Raw genomic sequence first — 21508 nt, 5'->3', positions numbered from 1 at the left:
CCCCAGGATGCATTCACTTGGACAAAGTCATTCAAGAAATAAGCATAAACCTGCCTCTTACTATCAATACTAAAATAGAAGGTATAACTGGATCTGTTTCCATTCTAATCAATAGTGAATCTAACTTAAAATACTCTGAGAGAGAAATACAATTGGCCCATTTTAAATTGAGAATGAATGTATAGATCCCACCGTTCGATTTAGAATTTCCAAAATTGAGGGTGTTTTCAGCAAAAAAAGAAGAGAACTTTTCTATTTACCCCCCTCTCCCTTTAATTATTTTGTTTCCTTCCATGTAGGCAGACTACAGAAAGTGGAGACCGGTTAAAAAAGGTATGGAATGTTCCTGCTCCCTATTTATTTCCACTTTACCAAATTCCTCCAAAGGAACTGGTAGACTCCAAGTTAGATTGTAGGAATTCTAAACAAACATCAGTATCAGAAGCAATTGGAGGCTGCCAAGTAAAAGTTTGAGCGTTATTCCTACATCAACGTGGCAGACGATCGGCGGCCCTCTTCCGAAGTCCGAACCCTAAATATTTTATTTCGTATATTAACATATAATTAAGTCCTAATGTAACCTTAAAGAAATCCCAAAGCCTCCATTTTTATATTCTCACTCTCTCCGTTCAAGAAAGGTACCTCTCTCTGTCTCTGTCTCTCTCTCTACCACTCTTAACATTCACTCTCTTCTCCACTCCCTCTCCGAGGCTAACCATTTGTGTTCAAGCTCTTGAGGAGATGTGGTGGGAGGCGGTGCGTCCAACTCTTGGGGCCGGGGAGGTCGTGGGGCCGGGGGTGAGGTGGGGCCACACATGCAACACCATCGAAGGGGGGAAGTGCCTCTACGTCTTCGGCGGTTACGGCGCCGACAAATGCCAGACCAACGATGTCCATGTCTTCGACACTGGTGAGTGGCTCCGGATTCTGCCCTATCAGGGAGTCCTTCTCTTGTTTGTGGTGTCTCTTCTCCAGGTGCCCTTTTCTTTTTGACTCAAGGGAGGTCTTTTATGGAGTTTTCTGGTTAGAGAGGTTTCTTGGGTGGGTATTTTGGTGCATGAGTTGTCGTTCGTTTAATTTTGTTCATCCTTGGATCGTTCATATCATTGGGAAAGATGGGTATGCGGAATTTCTTTTTTCTTTTCTTTTCCCTCTCTTTGGGTTTGATTTATTTTGAATCCAGAAGGAAACACATTGGCTTAACATCTTTGCATGCATAAAGTAGAACTTCATTTTAATTGAATTCTTGCTTGTTAATTGACAAATTTGCAATTTTTTTTCAGTCTGCTTCAATTTAGACTTGAATTAAATTTTATGCCTTTTCTTAGCATTCCCTAGGTACTTGTTGATATTTGTTTGGCGTTAGGATAGATAGACTTGCTATCCTGTATTCCCTGTGTACAGAGAGGAGAAGCGATAGATGATCCTTGAAGCATATGGTTGTTTATCAGTGTACTTCTTCGTTTATCTTCTTATTTTCCAGAGTTGTAGAGGTGTTTGCAGCATTTTAACCAGGAAAGCAGTTATAATCTCTTCTCCAGATCTGAGAAAATAACTATGGATAAAATAGTAAGTTTTGATAATATCATCCTTACCGGTGATAGAATAAGAATATCGACAAATATTTTGTCAGAATTTGGTATCAGTTGCATTGTATAGTTTCCAATACCAGAAGTTACTTTATCCTTTAATTATGTGAACTTAAACCTTCGTATCAATGCTAAAACATAAGATCAATTAGAACTGCTGTGGCTATAGTTAATTTACATATGGATCTCTTTTGATGACTCAAAAGATAAATATTTTCATGCACATGCGGTGTTGGACACTTTCAGGTTTAGGCTGGTAGCAAGATTCTATGTATCTGTATCGGTGGTTAGAGAAAACGATACATATCGACAGTATCAGCTGGTTTTAGACTATTTTATAATTTCTTAAATTCTGAAAAAAAGATAGAAAACAGAAGAGACTCTTAGAAGTTGAGGAAAATGAAGATGTGAAAATTTAGATTATTTGTGTAAGATAATAACAACAGTATACAAAGAGCAAAAATACTAATGGAAATATCGAATTTTGAATGCTTTCAGTAAATACATATGTTCATCGCCATTATCACCTCTACAACAAAGGTGGTAGGAAGCCTTTGTAGATGAGGCTAACAACCGCTTTTGCAACAGAAATGAGCGTAGGGGTGTTAAGAAAAGGGATAGAGCGAAGGAAGAAACATAATAGCAACAAAAAGGAAAGCAGAGAAAAATAAGAAGTAAAATGTGGCATTTAAGACATCAATAGATTAATAATTGATGTCTCAAGTTATATTCAGGTTAGATGCAACTTTTGATACATATAGTCCACATAAAAGAAAAAAAAAATCAAAATTTTGCCTACATGACTAATACATCCAATGTTGGGTTGATACAGTCAGTACAGAGTCGAAACCAAGGAAAATTAGTTTTAGTCCCGATTTCTGATTAGTAAGGGCTGATACCAATATGTATTGGTATCGACTGATACTTCGAACCATGGTTAGTCGGTGGTGATAAACTCTTTCCTTCTTTAGTTTTGATATGTTAATCTTTTACTAAATGCACGTAATAATACTAAAGTAGTCTCCTATATATATATTCTTTTATGCTGGTCTTTTATTACTCATTTATGTTAGTACATGTGTGTCTAACTTAACATCTTGTTCATATTTGTCTAACTTTGAAATCCAAATTTGACAACCCGACAATCATACTAACACATTGACATGGAAATGCCATAATAATATATGCTATGCATTTTGCAGGCACACAACAATTAATGATAAATAACCGTATAGATGGCAAGTTGGCATTATACACCAAGTCAGAATACTATGCAAAGAGAGTTTGATAGTGTGGACTTTTGACATGTTCCCTCGAGACCGCAATGTCCATCAATAGGCGTTAAGTAAAAATTGGATATACGGAACACTCTGCCCAAAAAATTGCACGAAGTTAAGTGGAGGAAGTGCATAACATGTACTTTGTTTATCCTTCAGCCCCTATATAAACTGAGGCTTTTGTGGTTCTTGCTTGCATGTACAAGAAGTGAATGAACACAAAAATGTCTATTGCTTACTTGTAGGTTGTTCCACTTTGATACTTTGGTTCTTTTGAAGATCTATTGAGAAATTTTTGATTGAGAAAACAACTTCCTCAGACCAAAATTATTAGTTCCCTGGTCACTTTAACTTTTTCTTTATTCTGGAATACAACCCCTTATTTTAGAATAACAATTAAACATCACAACCATCATATTCTAAAATGTAAGTACTACTCATCAAAATTACATATCACACCACACACTAACCTAATTATCAATTTATCCTTGATATTTTATCCCATCATTATACTTTAAATCAAATAAAAAAGTATTTATTGTAATTTGTTAAAAAAATAAAATATATTCTTTTTTATCTTTTTCTTCACTTTATATCACATCAAAAGTAATTATAACACTTTTATTCTATAATACAAGCGAATAGAGAAATAATTTTTCCTAGAATAAATATCTTATCTAGGTAATAACAAATAAGAATTGTTATTCTTGTTTCAACCCTGTTCTACATGTGAATGAGGGTTTAGTGAATGAAATTCCATGAGTTAGCAAAAATGGTAAATAGAACTGATGTTGGATCTTGTGCCTTAAAGACTTAATTTATGACAACAATGATTCACCTAAGCAACCTTTTACATGGAACTTATCACAAAATAGTTCTTATTATAACGTGAAGCATTATTAAATCTAAGATGCTGAAAGAGGAAAATATTTTGTTACCATAATAATTAACCACAGAATACCCTCATCTTAGCAGTGTGACTATTTGCGGTTACATGATGTTGCACTTCTCCTTGAAGTTAAGCTTGATATCTTAATTCTTTGCTCCTATATTATTACACCTCTCCTATTGCTCTTTCTGAAAATGCATTGAATAATTATAAATTCTCTCTCGCTTTGCTTTCACCAGTTTTTTGTGCAATCTTAAAATGGTTGTGTACCTTGCATACTTGGTGCTAGTAAATCATTACAAGAAGCATGATTAAATGTGAAGCCGAGAATCTCGTGTGTATCTTGCAAGGTTTTGAAATTTGGTATCGAGATCGAGATCAGCCTTTAGAAAAAACGATATGTATTGACTGTTAGAAAAAACGATACGTATCGGCCGTATCGGCTGTATCGGTCGTATCAATTGCTCATACCGAATCAAACTATTTTTAATTACGTAAAATTATAAATATTATTTAAAATGCAAAAATATTTATAAAAAATTTATAAAAAAAAGAAAAATAAAAATAAAAATAAAAGTTAGTCATATATAAACTTTAAAAACTAAAGAAAAGAGTCACTTAAAACTATAAAATTTTTTGACTTGAATTAGACAAATTTTTATACTCGTAAATTATTACTGCAGAACAACATGAAGGGAGAGATTTCTTCTTTGTTGTTCTATAGCAGTAAGAAAAAAGGAGTTAAAAAGTGGGTGAGAAAAAATAAAAAAAATTGAAAAAAAAATTCATCCGAGTTTACCAAAGTGTGGACTAGCCAAAGGAGCTTATCGAAATGGCCACTAAATGAATTCGGTGAAGTGTAAGAGTAAGAGGAGTATGTGTAAGAGATGGAGAGTAAAAACTGAAAATTCAAAAAGAAAGCAGTTAATGACATCAATGATTAATGTCTCATAGGTTAGATATATTTTATATTCGATTTGAATTTTAAAAACATTTCAAACTATATTATTGTTTTCAGCCGATACGGCAGAAATTGGCTGATACTTGCTGAAACCGATCTGATCCGGATCGACCGATTTTGGGATCCATGGCATCTTGTAGTAGCCCATTCAATAAAAGGAAAACCTTTATGGAAATATGTATAGTGTATCAATCCTGTATCTTAAGTGTCCATATATAGGCTATTTCAGGGAGTTATTTATGCATTAAGATTAATTAAAACTTACATTTTGGATAATTAGTTTTTGTTTATCTATGACATATGCCTATTTTGTCTAGTGAAGGCCTTTGAAGGAATTTAATGTTTGTGTAATTAAGGTCGATACAGTCACTATTATCCTTGGATAATTTTATAAATTTATCTTTGCCAATAAAGCAAATTGTTTGGGACCTTGTAGGCATCATTCAACCGTGCAGGCAATAATGATAAATCAAGCTCAAAAGTACACATAGATATTTTGTTTAATTGCAAACTATATATGATTATTAATTTGGGAGTCTGAAAAAAGACACTTTTACAGAATGGTTGCCACATTTTTCTATTATGAAGTAATATCTGAAGATCTATCAGATGCCACTGCAAAGGCTGAATGTACTAGATGCATCATCTGCATACCTGAGCTGCAAATAATGAGACAGGCAGATGATCTCAGATTAAAAGTTATAAATAGTAATTTCTTCTATCTGAGAGCTGTTATAAACTTATAATAAATTTCAAGAAGTCAAGTACAAATATGTCATGGCTTTACTTAGTTCGAAATCTTCTGCATGAAGGTAAGTGTAGCTACACGGCAATTGGCAGGTTACCAACTAGGACCAGTTGAGAATTTGCAAGAACCAAAGCTGCATTTCCGAGTGACTGATAATTTATCAGGAGATCGGGATTATTAGGAATAATAGAGTAGAGTCGCATAATGCCCTATTAGGCAAGTTCTTAGGACAACTCACCCAGATCAAACCTTAAAGCTGAACTGGCTTGGTTGTTGCCGATGAGACATCCGATCGGTTCTTGCCTTGACATGGTTGAGGGGTTCTATGCATTTACACTCTTTATTTAAGAGGATGTAGTTTCAATTTGTGTAAGACATTGGCTATAAAATTACTGCTGTAAGGAAAATTCTGTTCCCCTTAAAGTTTTTGCTTTAAGAATATCAACAATCAGAAGATTATAATTTGGTCAATCTCTTTGAATTTGAAGTATTACAGAATCTTCTACTTATGCTATTGGAATCATAGTCCTGTTCATTTCACCTTATTGAACTTAAAAACATGACAATGATAGATCATTTTATTGGACATGCCATACTTTATCCATGCTTCCTGCTTTCCTGTTTTCACTTCCCTTTATATTGGATTTAGCGCTTAACATTCCCTGTGCAATAATTTGTCATTACTGTCTAGATGTAACATGCATGACTTTCTGTTTAGTATTAATTGTTCACGTCAAATTCAAAAGTTGACAAATTTAAGTTCAAATTTTTGATTGCTTGTTGCTTGAATACCTTGTAGTTTACCATTATATCTTAACAAATGGAATGAAATATTAGGTACAAAAGGAAAAATCTAGTTTGTAAGTACATATGTTTGAAATAAATCCACTACCTAAACTTTAACAAACTGTTTCAGAGCACAGATCCTTTGATCCTTGAAAATGATGTTATCCTTGTGACCTATTTATGTACTTTGTTTTGCCGAACTTTGGTGTAGAGTATGACACTAGAAGGAAATCATATATATATATATATTACTTTATGCAGATAGGAAACAAAGGATTATTGAGAACATATACCAAAAATTGATTGCATTACCTTGTTCATGCTTTACTTTTTGACTTTTCAGACGGATCCATTTTAAGATCTTTATAAATTGCATATTTTCTTCTTTACAAATCAGAAGACTTGACTTCTAACAAATTAGCTATTAAATTTATTTTCTTTTTGAGCTTGATTTTTTTTTTCTTTACATAATTGAACACACTATTGGGGCATTTGTTTCCTTTGACAGTGCTGCTTATCTATTTTCTGCCTCAGGTTAGCTAAGTCACTAGTGCCAGCAGGCATATTTGATGGCTCTGTCAGTTATCATACGGAGTAGCCAATTTGCTACCTTATATTTTGAGTTGGACTACAATCTATATGTTAAGACTTTTGCAAAAGTTTTAACTCTATTCTTCCCAATTAAGTATATCTCAAGATTCCTAAAACCTCACGTCAAGGTGAAAAAGGTTGACTCTTGACAGTATTTCTCTCTTCACGTTGGGATTGGTTTTTCACAATCCTGAGGCAAAAAATGGGTTTATTTTCTTTTAAAAAATTTAAACATAACATCATTATCCAACTCTATTTTTATTAAATTTTTTAACGTTTCTTGTTCAAGCATACTTGTTGAACTAAAATATTTTATTTCGATTGCTTCAAAGTCTCTTTTAGAATATTAACTGTTTGCCTCTTCTGTGTATTCTTGGTTTTGTATTTTAGAAACTCTTCTAGTCTCATTTTACTGCGGCATTGATTCTGAGCTTCTTTTGCTTTAGTGTTCCTATTGATGCTTTCATTAACTGAAAAACCATAAGCTTGACTATTAACAAAGCATTGCCTGCCAGTTACACAGACGTGGAGGAAGCCAATGACAAAGGGTGATCCACCTTGTCCAAGGGATAGCCACAGCTGCACAACTGTGGGGAGTAAGCTATTTGTATTTGGTGGAACAGATGGACAGAAGCCACTCAAAGATTTGCATATTCTAGACACCAGTAAGTAGAGATACTTTTCTACCTTTGTTTCCTATAACTTCTACCTAGAAATGAAGTTGCATTTCTTCCACTAAAAAGGAAAGGTCTCTTGCTAATATTAGAGTTACCTAGAAAATTGAATATTTGTACTTTGTTGTCAAAATTGGGCCTCTTATTTCATTTCTGTCCTAGTGTTGTCAGACGAATGATATGATACCTACCCTCTCTCTATACCACTAGGTTCTAATACTAACTATATCCACAGCAACCAATACATGGATACAACCGATCTTACATGGTAGGGGACCAAATGCACGGGAGGGCCATACTGCTGTACTTGTAGACAGAAGAATTTTCATATTTGGTGGTTGTGGGGAATCTAGTGATACTCATCAAGAAGTATACTACAATGATCTTTTCATGCTGGACACAGGCAACTTTCCTCAATCTTTCCTGTTCTTACTCTATTTTGTATGAAAATATTGAAAAAAGAGAATTTTCAGATTATCTTTTCCTCTATCTAGAACTATAGACTTTTTAATTTTTTTATTTTAGTCAGTATATTACAGTTTATTAATATCACAATGAATCTAAATATATGCAGGTGATTTCTGTATTTCATCTTGTTTAACGAAGTTTCCAATTCATGTCTATTAAGTTAGAAGACTTCCCTGTATAATTATTGATTGATGCTTTAGGTATTACGTGCTCAAAGGAAAATAGACCCTCATTTCATTATTATCATCTAATTTTGTCCTATTGGCTTTGTCATACAATTCCTTGTATATGTGCGCTGAGGATTGGTGTTGATTGCATAATAGACAACAGGGATCATTCTTTGGTTTGTAATTTGATATAGTTCTTGATGGAATGTGTTCCTTGTCCTATTTTGTATGTAATTTGATTCACATCTTGTCTTTCCTATTGAATTTTAATCATCATGCAAACTGTTATAGTCCGGGCCAAGTCTAAGTCTGAGTTAGCTTGAGCCAGCATGCCGATTGAGTCAGATGTGTCGAGCATGTTTATTTGCATTTCAGATTTGATAGTTGCTTATTGTATGAATTGGGTCAATGTGAGGTTCAATCTAAACCTATTTTTGATGGTTTTAGTTGGGTTCTTGCGATGACTAGTTGCTTTTCAGATTTAATAGTTGCTTATTGTATGAATTGAGTCAATGTGAGGTTCAATCTAAACCTATTTTTGATGGTTTTAGTTCGGTTCTTGCCAAGTTGACTAGTTGCTCTAATTGGATTAGTCTCTATATAAGTGTGGAGCGCAATCAAAGTCTTGGGTATGATGTTGAGTATTGATCTAATTAGTCTTCTCCCTTCTCTCTCTCTCTCTCTCTCTCTCTCTCTCTCTCTCTCTCCCAGTCTTTGACTTCTACCCACTCGTCCTTCCTTACCTCTAGCCATCTGTAATCCCTGTATGACCTTCGTCTTTCTTCTAGTAATTAGCACCCTACCCACATCCACATGCCACTACCACCTCCTTGCTGAGCCATTATTATCGCCATCTCCTTGTTGAGCCACCATTACCATCACCATCACCATCACCCTCTACGACCAACCACCATCTTGTCCGAGACTCTACTAGCCCCAACCCACAGTCACCATCACCCTATTCTAGCGGCTGTCACTACCACTAGTCATAGCCAGTTTGTCGGTTGTGTCCATATCCTAATACCTCCATCCTTGAGTCACCGCCCTAAAATCCTAGCTAGGGTTACCACCCTCTAGGTTGGCCATGCCCCAGCCTCGGGTGCGCCCAAGCCATAGCTAGCCCAGCCCCAGCTCGCTAGAGCACTCTTACGAGCCCATTCCAAGGCTTTCTTGTGCTCGGGCGTTGTCCAAGCCCATAACCTCAACCAAATTCTAGCCCACCTCTTATTAGGGTCCAGTTTTGGGGGGACACTTTGAGGCTTGGACTCGCATACCAAGGTCCAAGACATGCCAAAGCCCCAAGTCGCAGGCCATCAGCCCAAACTGAGCTCCACTTAGGTTTACCCACCATGTCCATCCCCCTTCCACTAATTCTCCTGAGTCGAGTCTTGCCTTAAGCGTACCTAGGGCCTTTCCACATCCCTTCAACTGTGCAGGTCTCACAGACTTGCCACCTATAGATCGAGGCATGCACCTTGGCCTACCTAGGGTTCACCTGCGGTGCCCGAGCCTTGTCTGCTATTTTCCTTGAGCCTTGTGCTGCCCCAGGATTCCTTAGGGTCCATCCACTTCCAGTCGGTCATCTTCTAGCTCTGGACATACTCCTCACAGCCAGAGATGCACCTGTGACCACCTTTAGTCCTGCGAGCGTGTCCAGGCCAGATCTGAGCCCAAATTTGCTTCCAGTCTTTATGTAGCCTAGATTGGATACCCCCAAGCATATGGATCGCATAAAATATACATAACTTTCTTGTACTTCAGATTATAGGAATTTTAGTTGATTTGTCATATTTACATCTATTTACTGAATTAGTTGTACATGTGTTTTATACTTTTATTCTCATTTTGAAGTGGATAAGAAAGTCTTTGAATGGACGCCTTGGAAAGTCACACACTAGACATCTTGTTTAACAGACATGTCTGCTTAGTTACAGTACCTTTGGATGCAATGGAAAACCTTTTCCTTCTTTGCAGAGCAACTAATCTGGAAACATGTTGTGACATCCGGGAACCCACCTTCAGGCCGTGATAGCCATAGTTGCTCTTCATGGAAGAACAAACTTATAGTGATTGGTGGTGAGGATTCTTCAGACTGTTATTTATCTGATGTTCACATACTGGATACAGGTATGTCAGTTATAGAATGACATGCATTGCAACTTACTTTAGTTTCAGAGACCTAAGAAAATCAGCTTGCACTTTGATGGCACATTAGTTGACATCATTAATTTTGGTAAAAAAGGTGAAAATGCCAAAATAGAAGTACTTTCACATTATGTCTCCTAGATTTATTGCTTTCCTGCTCAAGAAGTTATTATAAATTTTCAATGTCATTTTCAACTTTAAATTGGGATCTTTCAATCCAATTCAGAAATTGTCAGGGGAATTACGAGAAAAACAGGTTGTATAAATTGATACTCAACCCAGTGAATGTAATATTGCATAAATATGTAGGTGTTTATTTTCTGTACTTGTTGATTATCTAGGTAATACATTATAATAGTTGATTTTACATGCAAATCTGATGTAACTAGATTTTTGTTAACAGAAACTCTTGCTTGGGAGAAAATGAGCACTACAGGACAAGCGTTTCCACCCCGTGCTGGGCACACTACTTTGACCCTCGGAAGTAATTTGTTTGTATTTGGGGGTTTCAGAGATGATAGAAACCTTTATGATGACCTTCATGTACTAAATGTTGGTAAGAAATTTCTCTCTGATTGAAATTTCTTGTGTATGCATATTTTATAAATTTCGCAATTTGATTCTCTATTTAGAACAATTCCATGAAGTTACTTCCAAGTCACTTTTTAAAAGATTAAAAGAAATACGAACTATGACAAGCAGTGTATTGGAAAGTGGAATTGGTGGCCACCTCGCGAGGGCATACCATGGGCCACCCGACATACCCTGAATGCGGCCTATCTATGTGGTTGGGCTGCATTGGCATTGACAGCTCATTGGGCTCTCTTGGCGGATCAGGTGCATTGGTTTTGGGGTTTGGGTTTAGATGTTTGTAAAGGGGAAAAAAAAAACTTGATCACTCACCAAATCAAAATCCCTAATCCTTCTTCCTCTTCGACTCTCTCGTGCAACGCCGCCGGTGGTGATATCGCAGGTGACAGTGCTGGTGGTCGGTGAGACGGCAACACAGAAAAGTCTTGAACTCCGGCGCAGATCACTTTGTCTTCCTTGTTGTCATTCTCTTCCTTTCCCCTTCTTTTCACAGCCCAGGGCAAGGTTCTTCTCTTCGACCCACTCTCTCTCCTCATTGATATCGTTCTCTAATTGTTAGCTCCTTTTCATCCCCTTCTCCACCTCTCTTAATTATGTATCAGATGAGATCACAAGATGATTATTCATTTGTCTCTACTCTCTAAAAGCTTCCTGAGATGGAATTGAGAGACAGGTTAATAGGAGTATGCTAGTCATAAAATTACATACAGCAAAAGGACTAAGCTCATGTTAAATTAACTTGCAGATTTGCTACCTGTAATGAAATGTTTTTGGTTAAAGAGATTTTTTTTTACTTCACCTTATCTTTTTGCTACTGTAATGAGATAGTATTTGTTACTACTTTTATACATAAACTAGTTTATTACTAATAGGGTTTTATATATACTATCTATATTTTATATTATAAATTATATCTAATTATTATATACCAAAAATGCTAGATCTTATAGGTGTCTGTGTACTGCCTATGCATTATGCGATGGGGTGACCGCCCACTTACCCAGACGCTTTTCAACACATTGATAACAAATTTGTGGAAGAGGGATTTGGGAGCTGAGCATTAATGTTTCCAGGCTGAATATTTTATCTTTTGCTATTTTGTACTCAAAGGATTCTCCTGAATTTGCAAAGCAAAGAGTTTAATCAGGGAAATTATTTACTGTAAAATTAGCATTTGAGAGACAAATATTTCTAATTTAGGTTCTAGCTTGGTATTGAGAGATCTTTTCTTTTATAAGTTTGATATATTTATGGAAAGTTAAACTGGTAGACAATATGACTGAGGATGAAAAATAGGGGCTTATGACCAACATTTGTCAGTACTTCTAATTCTGCAGAAGTGCTATTTGTGTTTAAGTTAACTTTCTCTACAGTTATTGGTTTGCCGTTGCCAATGGACATTTTTTCAACATAGAGAAGTTTATGAAGTTTGATTTGGCAGTGCAGTTTTTATTAATATACAATGGCATATAGTGTTGAAATGCATATATCATATTATACTACTATGCCATTCTAAGATTCTGGATGTATTTAATATTTATGGCTTATTTCTATCACATAATGTGGTTTAAGATTATTGAAGTGCAACATTGGAAGACTAATTAAACTCATTTCTGGAGTTTTAGCTAATATTGCATTGATAATGAACACTTGCATTCAATCGAACAATTTCAAGAATTTAGATACAGATGCCCTATACATAAATGATTAGAACTCAATTGAAACTGCACAATATTCCAATATTTTTGATGCACTACTGATTGAGGCACTCATTGAATCTAAAAATTCCAGGTGTTTTATGACTTTAGTAATATGTTAAGAGTATTCGTAGGTGCCAATTACCAACATGAGGCTATGAGAATCAAATCTTTAATTTGACAATGAGGACTGGTAAGGAACTCCATTCTTTTGGGGTGCATTTGTGATCCCTCAATTTCCTTTTTTTTTTCTGTTTTTATTTACAAAATTAAAGAATCCAAGGTAGAAGACATGTTGTCTTGCCTACAAGAAGGAAGAAAACAATCAACATATTTGTACATGTTTTATTTCTACAAGTATGGCTCTAATTCAAACTTTAGTGTGCTTGTATTATATATTTATCAATTTATGTATGGATGGATGAACCTAGGAGAGTTGTCACCAAGTCAACTTTGGTCTACCTAGAAGGAAACCAAATTGAATTAGGATACACTTGTTCAATTCTTATGCTTTATGCAATCATTCTCCCGTTATTTTGTTGATAATTTTCTCTAGTGCGTTTAATATGGTAGTGATACTTTTGTAGGTAATATTTTTGGTTGCTTGGATTGATGTGTCTAGTTTCATTGTACATAAGAAAGCTTAAATAATTTTAAACATGCAGAGAAATGTACTTGGAACAACATTGCTCCTGTGAATTGGGGACCTTCTGCTCGTTTTTCAGTAGCTGGTGACTGCTTGGATGAACAAAAGGGCATACTTGTCTTAATAGGTGGATGCAATCAGTCTCTTGAGGCACTTGATGACATTTATTATTTGCATACAGGTTTGGCTACACACAATGACTGACTAGGCTACTTGCTCTTTCAAATTCCATTTCTGTTCTTTTCGTTTTTTTACAAGGGTAAATCAATTGATAGTATGTGCAGTCACTTTCTATATTTGTAATCCGTTTCCTGTTTGATCCCCTCTTCTCCGTTCTTTTTTTTTAGCTTAAGTCATCTTTCCTTTTAATATGACTGTTAACTTGAATCTATTTCCAGATATGCCGATGACAAATGGATTACTTGCACAAAGGAAAGAGAGATCCATTAAGAGAGCACTGAAGAGAAAGTGTCAAGAAGAATATGCTCCAAGGGAAAGATCTGAGAAAATTAGTGATGTAACTGGACTTCAGGTTGCCGCTGATCCAATCCAGTCTGAGTATATGCAGCAATCGAGTCAGGCAGGTATTACCAGATTCAGACCAAAGTTTCACATCAATAACTGCTTGTTATTTTACATCTTTTAACAATGTTGATAAAAGGATCATGTGCATAATTTAGTATATTGCCAAAGCATCCAAGTAGAATAATGTCACTTGAGCCATCAGCCTAGAAAGCTTTTCCTAGTCTGTCACATATCAGTGTGCAGTTTCATATTACGCCAACTCTAAACTTTATACACTTGCATAAAAAATTGCCTTATATTACAGAAACTAAGGGATATCCATGATGATCAGAATGCCAACTCAAATTGCAATAAACTCACCATATATTATGAATTTAATGAGGAGAAATGCTGTACTGGTACATGGGTATGTTATCTAAGAGTCATTCATGGACTTTTACCTTGGTTTTAAAATCTGAGACTCTAAATATTATTCCAAGATATCTCAATTGGACAAATTTGAAGCAATTGCATCTTCATTTGTTCCTTTCGATGACTACTCGAAAATCCACTTAATAAAATTACGAATATATTAATATAAATTAAATAAAATACAAAATTCAATAAAAGAGGTTCATGAATCAATTTTCTTCGAGTGAGTTAGCAGAAATTTGTCTAATTTGTGATCACTTGTGAAGGACCATGCAGGTCCCTCTGGGTTAATGTCAAACAAATTCTCTAGATTTCAAATGTAACTTTTTCTTGGGGAGTATCTTAAGTCCAGAAACAAGTATTTCAAGAATAAGGTAGATATTTAAAATGATTGCTAATTGAAGGGCAATCAATTAGATCCTTTTAGAGATCATGCGAATCTATCTACCGATAGAAATATAAGGTAAGTCAAAGATATAGTATCATTTGAACCCTGATACTCAATATGGTTGAGAAGACATCATTCTGGATCATGTCAAGGTGTGCTAGTTATTTGGAATTTTGCTATCAGCTAGGCCAAGCATGCTGAATAATGACACATCCCTATAGACATTATATAGTAGTTTTGCTAAAGGTTTCAAGTATCAGGATCAGAATCAAAATTAGTCATCTAAAAAAATGATACATATCAACAGTATTGACTATCTGCATCAACCTGTATTTTAAGAATACAGAAAATAATAAAAGTTTTAGAAAAAAATAATAATGTATAAATATAAATTATTCATATATGAATTCTAAAAAGCAAGAACAAAAATAAAAATATTATTTTCTTAACCTCAATCTCTCTCTCCCTTTCTAGTTCCTACCACTCATGCACTCTCTCTATCCCCTCTTACAATTATTCTTTTTTTAACTCTCTCTCCCACTAACTCTCTCCTGTCTCTTCTTTATCTCTATTCTCACTCACTCTCATATTAAAAAAAAACATTATCTCTCAAACCTCTCTCCCTCTCCATTTCCCTCCCTCGCTCTCTCTCTCTCTCCCATGCACTCTCATCTTCCTCTCCTACTCTCTATCTTTCTTAAGCGATTCTCTTTGATGTAATTTCGGTTTCCATCAATGTCATCGAACTCTTCTTTGTTGACCTATGGCAAACTCCTCCGACGTAGATCCGGCTCCATCAACCTTAGATATATATTTTTTTCTTTTATTCTCCCTCTCTCTCTCCTATGAGCTCCCTACCCTCTCTCTTTCTCCCTTTCTTTTTTGCTATCTTCCTCTCTTTCTCCCTTTCTCTCTGTCGATTCAGTTCATTCAGACCGATACCCCATTGAAACTAGTCAATATACTAGTTTCGGGGTGGGATTTGGATTGGCTGAAATTGGGAACCATGGTTCTGCTTAATGCCTGCTAATCACAAATGTGAAGTAACTAATGCTTTTCTCATTACTCAGCTTGTTGCATGACCAATCTATCTAATAAATCAGCTAATATCCTGACTTTGAAAAACCAGTTCAATTTGGCTGAAGTTTCACAGTAGTTTCTCACTTTCTTGGATCTCTCATCTTCCCTTTTTCTCTTTTAACTTTCCCTTTCTTTTTATTACTCTAAAGAGAAAAGTAGCTAATATCTTTATGGCATTTAATAAAAATAATATCTCAGCAGAATGCTCATCCTTCTATTCTATTGCTAAAACATGGTTTTTTGTTAGAGTGCATTAAGTTAGATGAGTTTTGATATGCTTCGGTACTATATGTTATGTAATGTTAAAGATTCTATATAGGTGTATAAGTTCAAACCACTAGTGTCATAAGGCCTACATCATAGATTCCTTCCACTTTAAAGTTTACAGTAGTTATAATAATATGTCCATTTAACAACTTTTTCTTGCAGAAAAGAGCTTGCAATTCAGTAATAAGATTCTGGAATCCACATGGTTTCCTGCTGAAATTTTCACATGCATTGCTTGACCATAGATTGCTTCTGTCAAGTATGTTATACCTGTGACAATTTTGTTCTTGCCTCATGGATTGATGACAATATACTCTATTTGCAGATGCAACTGTTCAAATATACATGCTAAAATTTTGAATAATATCTTCTATTGTTGCTTTTGATAATTATATTTTGAACTCACCTGAGTAGCTTTGGTTATACTGAGGTAGATTCTGTACAGTCAGCAATAAGAATAAGCATGCCATTGTATATTCTCTGCAAAAAACCATGTCTGTCTACATACTGTGCTAATGTTGAATGGAATATCCTATGATGCTAATAAATGACATGTCTTTTGATGAGCTCCATGAATATCTAAAGGAGAATCATTTCGTAAACAGAATTTAACTTTTAGAATCTACAAAATTATTTTTATAAGAGTGAGAATCTATAGAGTTTCATCGCTATAGGATTTCACTTAGAAAGTATTAATATCTAGCTAAGAGCTTTAATATCCTGCAGGTACAAATATACATGACCCTAAGCCTCCTAAAAGCATCGAATTTGAAGCTAGAATTACAAATGCAAATCATCATGGCTTTGCAATTGAAACAATTATTGATGGAAAAGTGCTTCATGGCATGCTATTCTCTGGCACCTCAATAAGTGAAGACAGTGATGCTTACCCCAACAAGTAAGTGAAAATATTGTTTTCCATGAGAGTATTCTGTTCTAACAATTTTTCATATAATGCTCAACATTCAGGAGGATAGCATCAGAAACTCGATATTGTAAACGAAACATCCACCAACCTGTTTTTACAGAGAATACAACTGTCCGCATGGAAAAAAAGAGCTCAGCTCACAGAGTAACCTATGCTCATCACAAGGGATTAACTCCACAACAGATACCTATTAAGTCTCTTGCTTTTGACTCAGCCATTTCAACTTGTGACACAAGTGCTGATCAACCAATTATGGTGAGCTTACATGATTTTAATGCAGTTTCTTGGTCTTACCACCATTAGATTCATTAGCCACTTGCAAAAAGACTTGCAAACATGAAGAAACAGAACCAGAAATTGAATAATATCCACTTATTTTTCACATTGGACCTCCATTGCAAAGCCATAGATGATAGAACATAATCCTTTATATGATGTCTGGTATCTACATTTTTGGTAAGAATATGGACATATTTTGTATACCACATGAAAGTGATAGTAGGTGGTATGGATATTAATATGGGATATGCTGATACAAAAAATCTTAAGAAAATAAGATATGATACATCTAGATATGTAGCCCATATATATAGAACATATATGAATTGAAGAACTTCTGGACTTTCATTTTCTTAATTGAGGAATTCTATATTACTTTTGTGTATGATAGTTTACATAAGGAGATCTTCAATTAAATTATTGAAAGAGTAACAAAGAACTAAATTACAGAGTAATGAACAAGCAAACTGTAAATTAAAAGAAAATGGCCATTGTAACATGATTTTCTAATATAGATCATAAAATTAACAAGCAAACTCAATCTTATTCACAAAAAGAAATCTTCTGGATACTTTAATTTGGCTTCTACTGAAAGGAATCTTGAAAGTATCTAAAAAGTATTTAAGAAGTATCCGAAAAGTATCCACAATATTAATTTCATTTTTTTTAATTCGGATACTTTAAGGAAGTATTTGATATGTATCCTGAAGTATCCAACGACAATCATACTCGATAGGCTGATACGGTATTTGATATGGATACAACAAGAGTAGAAGTATTTGTGTTTCCATAGCTGTTCATTTCATCTTCTATGTTGACAAGAGTTATTAAATAGCAATTACTTTCATGTTATTTGTCATAAGTAAAAGCATCCCAATGCATAAGACTCACCAGCACTGGATTTGTGAAGGTAAAATATATGCAGCACTATCCAATTACCAAAGAGGTATTTTCATAATTTGAACATAAGGTACTTTGCTGAGAAGGGGAAATCTTATCTACCACGTACTCACACCACGTACTCACACCATGCGAAGCCCATAGTAGTTTATCAGAAAGTGTGTTTACAGTAATAGTGCAACAAGATTCTGTTCTTAGCAATTGATTAATCATTTTGTTATGTTGCTTGTGGTAACCACAAGTTTGTCAAGTGAATAGACTTCAGATTCACTTGTCAGTGCCACTTTTATGCAGAGGATACTTTCAGAATGTAGTCTGAAAAGTTGATTAATGTTGCAACACTGTTTGCACTCATTTAGGAGTTGGGAAGAATTACCTTAGATGGTTTGATCCTGTGGAGAACAGAGATGGTCTCCACTTAGGGGCTTGGCTTTCAAGTTGTCAGTCCCCGAAAGTGAAGGTATCAATGAGAGGTACAAGAAATATATTTGATGTACTGAGATGCGCTTGGTAGAATCGAAAGGTGAAGAAAACATGAATTAAACCAACTAGAGATGGTGATGCTAGCTAGTAGTTTTCATATCAACCATTGTCTCTGACAATTGATAAACTGGACTCCACAAATGTAAACCTCATTTGTCAATGCCAGCAGATGAGAGCACAGAAACTAATCCCTAATTTTACTTGCAGCCAGAGGGAAAGTTGGAATCATCAACAGTGCCAGATCAAGATCAAAATGTCAAACCAGTGCTGAACTGTCCAAAGGAACTGAGTGGCCAAATCTGATGTGAGAATGCATCTGCTTCAGCTAGAGAAACACAACCTTTATTAGCAAGTCCAGGTATGAACTACGAAATTCATTTTATCCCCTTACCTTCTGTGATACTATGGTTTTATTGCCATTAGTGACATGCATGCAAAATGGAATTATTACTGCGGTTTTATTGCCATTAGTGACATTCATGCAAAATGGAATTGAAAGAGAAATAATCGAAGAAAAAAAATGTTATGTTCCTCTTGAAGAAAATTGGCAATCTTCTCTGAAAGAGAAAAAAGGACCAGCTGGAAGAAAGACCGTAGAGATACACACTTTCATATTAGATAAGGTATTTGGGAGAGTATAAACATAACTTGTTGGATACAATTTGGATAAATGAAGATGGAGTAACAGAAGCAAACTGAATTTTCTTTTTAAGGTCAACTTCTCTTTTGGTCTTTCCAGAACTAATCTTAAGTAAATTTTGGTTTCCGTTCATAAAGTAATTACCAATGAAAAACTAGTAGTCATCTAAAGTATGCACCCATTTAGTATTGATGTGCTGTGATTATCATTAATGCATAAATGGTATTCCATCCTTGAAATCCATGCCATGAATCTCGCCCAAAAATATATCAATACTCTGGTTGGTTGATGATGTTCCAGCCTAATGATCTTTTCTAGTGGATTCATGAGTCCTTGACCAAATTTTATTTTTTATTATTATTCAAGGTAAGCAGTGTTACTCTCTTGTAAAGTAGGAGTAACCTTTCATGCTTATTTTTGTTTGGGAATGTCTTAATTGTATGCTATGTTTTGCAACTGCAACTTGGGCTTCTTGGAACAGGTTAAAGGCTAGTCACAATTTGTTCTATCTTTTGAAACCCCCGACACAAGACAGGTTTGATCCAGCTATGTCAAGTGGATAAAATTGACTTCAGGTGTCAAACTGTCAATCCGAAAGCATAAGAAACATATTAGATCTGGAAACAATAGGTAGATAAACAAACTTCTAAGTAATTAAGAAAATCTTTGAGCTCAAAAAATAACTAAAATCTGATTGAGATTTCTTAATTGCCAATTGATCCAAATTCAAGGCATAAAGAATATCCTAACTCAATAAGGCAGATTGAGCCTATAAAATTCAGGTTGAATGTAATAAAATTGCTCTCCTGCTTTACTGTGAGTGATAATAACTAAGATGGCTCTAAATGGAAGTTTAGATTACTCAACTTGATGCTCAGGGTAGGCTGAGTTAATAGAAATAAGTTGCAAGATTATTTTGAGAGCTACAATGATAAAGAGAATAAACAGATCCATCATTGGCTGATGGACCCTCCATTTTTGGTTGAGCTCAGGAAAGAGGCTTTTAAGATGATTGCATAATACCCACGTGATGTTAGTAGACATCTTACTGCAACTTAGACCAGTTTGTGCACAAACCTAATCCCTAATGGTGGACCTGAAGGTCCACTGAGAATCTTGATTTTAGAAATGCTTCAAATCAAACTGAAGTATGATGGTAAAAAAGTTCAGCCCGTGAAGTCAAATGGAAATATGCAATGCAAATTAATGTCCTATGTTAATCTGCATCGGAAACCTTTCATATGTCATTTCTAATTTATCTTCTAGGAGTAGAATGGAAAAAGACATGCATGGAACCCTCTGGTGTGTTAATATCCGCTGAAGCTAACTTGGACATAAGACACGGATGTCATATGTCAAGGTGTTATGCAGACAGAATCCATTATGAACAAAGTTGAAATAGGTTGGTAATATAAATAACTATTTCTCTATGTTCTGTAGAATCCTTTCTCGATCTTAGTATAAATTAAATCCTTATAGATTAAATGTTATCGAGAAAGGATTTCATGATCTGTAGTATCTAAAGAGCATCACTTACTCTTCAAGAAGGTCTGGCAATATGTTGGTTATCCATGTTTGAGCAAATGCAACATTCTTGCGTTTTACATTTTTTGTTCTTTTTCAGTATTTATATATACCTTTTTCGTCTTCAGGTCTGGAGATTAAAGTGCAGCCCTACTCAAGCAACAGACCTACCGAAGTACCAAGGTGAGATGGGGAAAGCCTAACAAGAGATAATGAGAGCCCTTTTGTTAGCCTCTTGAAATGGGAACCATCCTGTGCAGCTGGCCCAGATCCTTCCAAATGATGAAGGTGATTTTGATTTTATATCATGTTGTATATTTTCTTCTTTGTAACAGTGAAACTATAAACAGTTAAATTAAATAGTTTAGAATATAGAAAACAGCTATATAACAAATGCATCAGTTTACCAGTGCTTAAAAAGTGCTACAGATTAAAGTAACCTTATCATCGACTGTACAGTTTCTCGTGTGCTAGGGATTGCATCCATTCTTCCTGCTGACCTTGGGATTTTTATTCTCCTATTTTCTGATCTCAAGCTGGTGGGACGTGACTTCTTTTTTTTCTGTGGGCAAAATTTTATTGGCGGATAGTTTAGGTGATTTTGCCCGGTGAAGATTTGATTGCTAAAGATCTCAGGGCATGAGCAGGAGATATCTAGCAGTTATATATGGATAGATTCATGCACCAGTCTGATGAAAGATATGAATAGGAATTATTTATCGAGAAATTATTCGCAGCAGGAAGATCAGTTATAGATTTACAAACAGTTAGCTTACACCTAAACAATTAACTTTTGATGAATTGGAGACTTTCAACTATTGAAAATGGCTTGCACTCACTAAGAAACAGAATAC

The 21508-nt window shown here is 35.1% G+C and overlaps 1 protein-coding gene across 2 annotated transcripts; it reads left to right on the top strand.

The window, feature by feature from the left end:
• The first annotated feature begins 606 nt into the window (after positions 1-606).
• LOC140775058 (uncharacterized) lies at positions 607-21103 on the top strand. 2 transcript variants are annotated; one of them, XM_073118301.1, is made up of 11 exons: positions 607-910; positions 7357-7506; positions 7751-7918; positions 10125-10226; positions 10699-10851; positions 13249-13410; positions 13628-13813; positions 16627-16798; positions 16870-17083; positions 18698-18848; positions 20783-21103. In XM_073118301.1, exons 1-10 carry the CDS (start codon positions 742-744, stop codon positions 18791-18793), a joined length of 1572 nt encoding a protein of 523 aa, XP_072974402.1. In that variant the 5' UTR covers positions 607-741; the 3' UTR covers positions 18794-18848; positions 20783-21103. The 2 variants fall into 2 exon arrangements, with proteins under 2 accessions (XP_072974402.1, XP_072974401.1); XM_073118300.1 differs by having other exon boundaries at positions 613-910; positions 10125-10277; positions 20783-21101.
• Positions 21104-21508: the final 405 nt, after the last annotated feature.

The sequence above is a fragment of the Typha angustifolia genome, chromosome 13, assembly GCF_048772165.1.
Source record: "Typha angustifolia cultivar Huaian chromosome 13, ASM4877216v1, whole genome shotgun sequence".
Lineage (NCBI taxonomy): Eukaryota > Viridiplantae > Streptophyta > Magnoliopsida > Poales > Typhaceae > Typha > Typha angustifolia.
Note: the sequence above shows the minus strand (reverse complement) of the source record. Positions and strands in the feature narration are given on the sequence as shown.